Source organism: Petaurus breviceps, unplaced genomic scaffold (assembly GCF_028583685.1).
Source record: "Petaurus breviceps papuanus isolate PSGF00001 unplaced genomic scaffold, PetGlider_PUasm1.0 90925, whole genome shotgun sequence".
Taxonomy (NCBI): domain Eukaryota; kingdom Metazoa; phylum Chordata; class Mammalia; order Diprotodontia; family Petauridae; genus Petaurus; species Petaurus breviceps.
Genome location: NW_027187380.1, coordinates 24,739,324 through 24,746,977, shown reverse-complemented (window position 1 = coordinate 24,746,977; position 7,654 = coordinate 24,739,324). Strand labels below are relative to the sequence as shown.

Genomic DNA, 7,654 nt, shown 5'->3' with positions numbered 1-7,654 from the left:
ACACACACACACACACACACACACACACACACACACACACACACACAAACCAAATCATCTAATAACTCCAGAGCAAAAATAGGTATAAGGTATCTGTATTTATAAGAACCAAGGCCAATCAAGTCAGTGAGTAAAACTCATTGGCTAAATGTATATCAGGTGTTGCTGAAAGCTGATCTTGATGGAATCAAAGCACAAAAAGTTCTTTGCCTATGTATTTTGCTGCAGGATTGCTACATAGAATGAGAACACCAGCAATATCTTATTCTGTTATTTCTAAACTAAATAATGATGTTGTGGGTAGGATTGGGAGGATATGTATAGATCTATTTTATTTTTTATTTTTATATTCAAGAGAGGCAGGATGTGATTTTCTTCTTTTGAAAATAAAAGTGCCACAAAGATTGCTAAGAGCTATATGTAATTTGTAATAAATACCTTTTTATTATATCAAAGTCCAACTGGTTTGACAGTTGATAATAATTAATTATCACATATTTTTAAATGTTTTTAAAACAAAATCACTAGAGGCCCTTGAAGAGGAAAGAAAATAAGTTATTTTTGCTTTTCAAACAGGCAAACTGAGGCACTAAGAAATTAAATGACTTTTTTAGGAATACCCAACAAAGTTGTGTGGCCAGCAGAATGCTGTAATCAGTTCATACTGGCTCATGAGAGTCAATTGTTAAATTTCTAATGTGAGAATTCACACTTCAGAAGTCAGCAAATGCTAAATCAGGGCTTCATTTATTGGTCTGTTAATTTGCTAGCCGTAAGGAAGTGATGTAAACATGTGACAATGCAGATTAAACTTAAAAGTGTACTATGCTTAAATTTTTTTTTCCCTCAGAGAGCTGAATGTTAAACATTTGCCAGCACAATGCTGGGTATGGTAAAGAATTAAAATTTAAAACTCTTGATACTGACCATCTATTATAAGTCACAATTGCATTATTATTTCTTTTTTTTTGACAAATATTTCTGTGTATGTGTTTTCAGAAGTAAAATGTCCATTTCCAACAAGACCAGACAACGGATTTGTAAACTATCCTGCAAATCATGCACTTTATTATAAAGATAAAGCCACTTATGGCTGCCATGAGACATATATCCTAGATGGACCAGAAGAAGTAGAATGTGAAAAATTTGGAACCTGGTCTGCATCACCAACATGCAAAGGTATGGAAATATATTTTGCATTATGGAAATTCCTTGAATTTACCTGAAGGAACATGTCACATTCTTAGTGCTATGACCATAGTCATACCATTGAAGTTACTATCCTGAACAAAAGTATTCATATTTCATATGTGCATAAGATGGCCTGATAAGTAGGAAATTTGTTTGGGATTAGACTTGGTAGCATAAACACAGAATAATAAAAACTCAGGGTTGGTAGGAATCTCAGAACCCAACACGTTCAACCCATAATTGAACAAGAAACTTTTCTACAGCTTGCTTGGAAAAAAAAGTATTTCAGGGGCAGCTAGGTGTTGTAGTGAATAGAACACTGGCCCTGAAGTCAGGAGGACCTGAGTTCAAATCTGACCTGAGACACTTGATATTTAACTAGTTGTGTGACCTTGGGCAAGTCACTTAATCCCAATTGCCTTGCCTTCCCCCCTCAAAAAAAAGTATTTCCTTATATCAAACCTAAACTTGCCTCTTTCAATTCCTACCCATTGTTACTAGGTCTTTCCTCTTAGGACAAGCAGAACAAGACTAATCCTTATTTTTTTTAATATATGGTTTATTTAATTTTTTTTTTTTAAAGCAATCGGGGTTAAGTAACTTGGTCAAGGTTACATGGCCAGTTATTTCTGAGTGTGGTGCTAAGTATCTGAGCCTGGATTTGATCCCCAGATCATCTCGACACTGCAGCCGGTGCTCTTACTCGCTTTGCTACCTGGCCTCCCCTATATATGGTTTATTTTTATATCACCGTCATTCCAGATATTCCCCTCATTCACCTTCTCTTCCCTTATTGAGCCTTTTCTTGTAACAAAGAATAATAATTACACAAAGCCTACTCCCATAATGCCCATGTCTCATATGTTCTATACCCATAGTCTATACCTATTTAATGAAAAGAGAGAGGGGAATTTTCTAGTTTCTTCCTTGGGGTCAATAATTTTGATTCCTTTTTCTATGTGACTTTCTTTTATACTTGAATACAGTTATCATATGCCCTGAAAGTCTTTCCTCCATGTTAACTATCCTCATTTCCTTTTATTAATCCGTATATAGCATGAACTTGAGATCTTTCACCATCCTGAAAATATTGGTGATAAACTGAGAGTTAGGAAGAATTTCCCACAGAGGTCACATAACTTTTTCAATAGGTTCATCTTTAGTTATATGTACTATGGTACAGAGGTAGCTAGACAGTGCAGTGAATAGAATGTCAAGCCTGGAGTCAAGAAGATTCATCTTCCTGAGTTCAAATCTGAATTCCTCAGACACTTACTGGTTGGGTGACCCTGAGCAAGTCACTTAATTTTGTTTACCTCAGTTTTCTTATCTGTAAAATGAACTGGAGAAAGAAATTACAAACCACTCTAGTATCTTTGCCAAGAAAACCCCTAGATGGGGTCATGGAGAGTCGGACACCACTTGGAATGACTGAATAACAACAAAATAAATTTTAATTTAATTGTTTCCACTCTAAATGTGAAATTTTTGTCAAATGATCAGTTAATATATGTACTGATTGGAATCATAGCAATCTTGGCATTTTTAATAAACAAAACCATAGGAACTACATGATGGGAAGAGAAGATGAGTTGGTCATATGGTTTCAACAAAGGAGTACAAGTGGTAAGCCAGAGTATTCTAACATTACCTTCATCTTGTCAAAAGAAATGAAGAAAGGCCTCCAGCACTTTGGGTAAACCTTCTGTGGTGAACTTAGGGGAGGAATTGGACAAGATTTTCACAGAATAAACAGGCATTTATAAGTTGCAATCTAAATCACTGGAAGGATCTTTCAAATAGATGAATAGCAGATCCATTTGAGTATTTTATTATATATTAAACATATTCTAACTTATGTTATATAGTACATGTCTTATCTTCCTACTAGAATGTAAATAAGCTCTTTGAAGTCAGATACTGTGTCCATTTCAATCTCTGGTGCTTTGCACCATGCCTTCTTGGAAGTTGAATTGATTGGAGGAAAATAATAAGAATTTTACCATGTAAATTCTCGGTGACATAGTATTCAGTACTTTCTCCAATTCACTTCATGGACTCACTCATAAACTACACCCTCCCCAAGGGATATATTCACCAAAAATTCTTTAATTTGACTTTAATTCACAAATCTTATTTCCTCTAGCATCTTGTAAAATTCCTGTTAAAAAAGCTGTTGTGCTATACAAAGGAGAAAAGGTGAACATCCAAGATAAATTTAAGAATGGAATTCTGCATGGTGAAATCATTAGTTTCTTCTGTAAAAATAAAGAAAGGAAATGCAGTTACACTGAGGATGCTCAGTGCTTAAATGGGAATATTGAAATTCCCAAGTGCTTCAAAGGTAAGTGCAAAAGCTTAAGTTTTAAGGAAGAAATCACAAATTACTCACTGTTAATTTCCTCTTGTTCCTGACTGTAGAATGTTAGTGATAACTCTATTTCTTTGTTATGTACTCTTAATGGTATATCACATTTCACAGTGAATAATTCTTGAATAATTTCACCCCTCTCTTCTTATTTCCACTCTAACCCAGTGTTTGGGGTAAGGGAGTGAGTTTGTGGTGGTGATGGTGGGGTATGATGCAAGTAAGTGAGGCCTAGAGTAAGGCATATTCATCTTCAGAAACATCTGCTTATCACTGAGGTTTCCACCACCAATTTCTAAGCAACAGATTGGGCCAAGATGATCTCTAAAATACCTTTTACCTCTAAAAGTCTAACTCAAAGATCCCTTTAATTGGAATTATACTAGAATCAGTAGCAAAGTCAATTGAAAGCCTCATCTTCTATTATTTCTCCTTTCTGTAATTCTTTAAAAGGTTCAATAAAAAGACTTTTACAAAAGATGTATATTTGTATGTGTGTGTATGTGTGTATGTATATGTATGTGTGTGCATATGCACGCAAATGCATGCTTGGCATGCAAGAAAGAGGAGAGAGAAGGAAAATGGGAATGACTTTTAAAGTCAAGGAGATATCTTTTTTACACTTGAAATATCCAGTTTTGTGGGTCTGTCCCAAGGAATAAGAAACTGTTTTAGGCATAGCATTTTGTATCTTCCTATAGGAGTGAAAGTACACTTTGGATGTTAACAGTTCTTTACTCAAATTCTGAGAAAGTGGATGTAATGTGTCTGTCTGTGGAAGCAGATGTAGGCTTTTGGACAGGAGAATGTTGGAGTCAAAGCTCATTGTTAAATTTTGAATGTGAGCATTTACATCTCAGAAATTGGCATATGTTACAAATCAAGGCTTGATTTGTTGTTTTGTTGATTTTCTAGACTTAAGAAAATAATGGAGAAAATGTTAATAATGCATATTAAACTTAAAGGTGTGTCAGACATATAGATTTCTTAAAGAGTTAGTTGTTTAAGAGTTTTCTGGTATGCCACTGGGTTTGTAGAAAGACAGGAAGAAGGAGCTGAGAAGGGGATGAGAAATAGTTGGACAGGAAAAAAATGCTTCCTAGTTCTTATCTCTGCTGCTCTTGTCTATTTGGGAAAGGACAAAACAAATTCCACTTAGATGTACCTCTCCTGTTAGCCCATGCTTGCTATTTCAAAGAGGGAGAATCATAGGATCTCAGAGTTGGAAGGCCATCCAGTCCAACTCATATCTGAAAAAGGATCCCTTCCAAAGTACTCAACAAGTGATCAACTCCTTTTGAAGTTCTCCAGTGAGGGTGAACCCATCTCCTCCCAAGGCAACTCATTTTACTCCTAGATGGCTCTGTTAGAAAGTTTTTCTTCTTGTCAAGCTTAAATTTGCTTTTTGTAACTTCTACTCAAAGCTCCCAGTTTCTTCCATAGGAACAAACATAAGTTTAATCTTTCCATCCAGACTCTTGTGCACCCCTTACATCTTCTGTTCTTTAGATTCAACATCCTTGTTTCCTTCAATCAAACCTCACATATCCCTTCACCATCCTTGTCTTCCTCTGGAAGCTTTCTAACTTTTAAATAAATATCTTTCCTGAAAGGTGGCACCTAGAACTGAGTGCCATAGATCAGATGTGACCTAACTAGAGTAAAGTATAGGGGGACTATCATTTCTTAGTCCCAGACACAGTGATTCTTTTTTTTTTTTTTTGCTTTTCGGAGGGGCAAATGGTGTTAAGTGACTCGACCAAGGTCACATAGCTAGTAAGTGTAAAGTTTCTGAGTTTGGATTTGAACTCAAGTCCTCTTGACTCCCGGGCCAGTGCTCCATTCACTACGCCACCTAGCTGCCCCCACAGTGATTCTTTTAATGTGGGCTAAATTCATAGCTTGGGGTAGCAGTTGAGAGAGTTGACCTTCAATTAGGAGATGCCTTCAAAGTTTGCCTCTAATGAATACTGACCATATGAAACCTCTCTACCTCTTCCCTGCCCTGAAAGTCATTCAACCTTTCCATTTGCTGAGGAAATGCCCTTCACAAATGAATTACAGATCCAGAAAAAAATATACATCACATTTGCATTTTTACTGCCATGTTATCCTATTAATTAATTTTGAGTTTGCATTGCACTAAAACTCTCAGAACTTTTTCTGATTTGCTGTAGTCACATCTCCCCCATGTTGTACTGAAGAAGTCATTTTTAAAAAATGTTTTGGGGGTTTTTTGGGGGGAGAAAAAGCAAGGCAATCAGGGTTAAGTGACTTGCCCAAGGTCACATAGCTAATAAGTTTGTCAAGTGTCTGGGATCAGATTTGAACTCAGGCCCATCTGACACCAGGGCCAGTGTTCTATTCACTGTGCCACCAAGCTGCCCTTCTTAGTTTTCTTCTCGAAAGATATAACATGAGTATGCTGGCAAATATTTGGCAATCAGCTCTCTGGGGGGAAAAACATATGCACGCCACACTTTTAACTTTAACTTGCATTATTAGCATTTTCTCCATTACTTTCTTAAAGCTAGACAATGAACAAAACAATAAATCAAAGTCCTGCTTTGTAGCTTTTGCTGATTCACAATGGAAATTTAACAGTCAGCTCCCTTGAGCTAGGGAGAGCTAGCTCCAGCATCATACTAACAAACAAGCTATCTAGAGCTTAACTTGGAATAAATTAGTACTATTCACCATATAATATGGCATCTCTGGAGAGGTCTGTGTTGTTTCTAAGAGTGATGGCCAAATAGAAATCAGGAGAAAGAAAATAAGAATTGGACAGAAAATCAAAATAATCCATAGATTACATAGCATGGCACAGAAACAGATGCCATTTTTTCAGACTTTTAATATAGCCCTTGGACAGATGTTATATTTGTTATGGTAATGATTATGTAGTGGAAGTTCTATCTATATAAGAGACAATATATTGTATTGGATTGTGGACTGCCCTTGGAGTTAGCAATACATAAGTTACAGTCTTATTTCTTTTATATTCACCCTGTGTGACCATGGACATCTCTCAGACCCCCTGACAACCCTTTAAGACACTAAATTATGGAAGAATATTGAATCCACATTAATGGATGAAGTTTTACATTTGGATTTCTTCACACTGATAAAATTATAGGTCTAAAAAGGTATAAATTTGTATATATAGATATACATTTGTTTATGCACATAAGTTTGTATATGCATATATTGACACACATATGCATATATACATGGTATCCCAAAAGTCTTAGGGCAAGCTATAGCTGCGCTAAGAATTTTGGGACACTGTGTGTGTATATGTGTGTTTGTGTAAGCCCTAGCTCTCACAGTTATCTAGATCCTCTTATTTTTTTATCCTGAAACTATAGAACCATTTGCAACATTTTTTGTCTCTTAACTTAAACTTCAAATAAAAGAGCTTCATTAACGTATCAAAATCATTTTATATAAGTTAAAAATACGTAGCTATATATTTAATGTGTTTGTATATATGTATTGAATTTTTATTTAATTAGCAAACTCCCTTAAGAACTGGACATCCAGGGTAACTAGGTGGTACAGTGAGTAGAGAGCTGGCCCCAGAGTCAGAAGGACCTGAGTCTGGATCCGGCCTCAGACACAACATACACACACACACACACACACACACAAACTAGCCATGTGACCTTGGGCAAGTTACTTAACCCCAATTGCCCTCAAAAAAAAAAAAGAACTGTATGTCCTTGGGGTGATCACCTTTTCTTTTTTTCTTTCAACAGAACACAGCTCTTGGGCTTTCTGGAAAACAGATGCATCAGACAAAGAACCATGCTAAAGTTGTTTAAAAATTCAAAATTCAGTATGAAACATTTGTATCTCTTAAAATCAAAGATAGAGGAAACCTAAGTTCTCTGTTGTGTTCTTTCAGCTCTTCTAAGACTTTTCTTTCTCATGGCTTACTCAATTTCATTCTCATAGCTAAGTAACAAACATCTGGAACACCATCATTTTCACAGTGATAAAGTAGACAGTGGAAACATTTTGTCAGTTCACATCAATTCCTCAACACCATTCCATCACTTCACAAAAATTTGCCCTCAGAACCACAGATAATGA

The 7,654-nt window shown here is 35.9% G+C and overlaps 1 protein-coding gene across 2 annotated transcripts in view; it reads left to right on the top strand.

Annotated features, from left to right (window-relative positions):
- The window catches only part of APOH (apolipoprotein H), a 28,373-nt gene extending 20,929 nt beyond the window's left edge, over nt 1–7,444 (top strand). Inside the window, exons 6-8 of one of the 2 annotated variants that reach the window (XM_069076598.1) lie at nt 1,000–1,179; nt 3,338–3,535; nt 7,318–7,444. In XM_069076598.1, coding sequence (XP_068932699.1) covers nt 1,000–1,179; nt 3,338–3,535; nt 7,318–7,373 — 434 coding nt within the window. In that variant the 3' untranslated portion in view covers nt 7,374–7,444. The remainder of the gene's footprint in view (nt 1–999; nt 1,180–3,337; nt 3,536–7,317) is intronic. The other variant, XM_069076599.1, reaches the window with a different exon arrangement.
- The last annotated feature ends 210 nt before the right edge of the window (nt 7,445–7,654 follow it).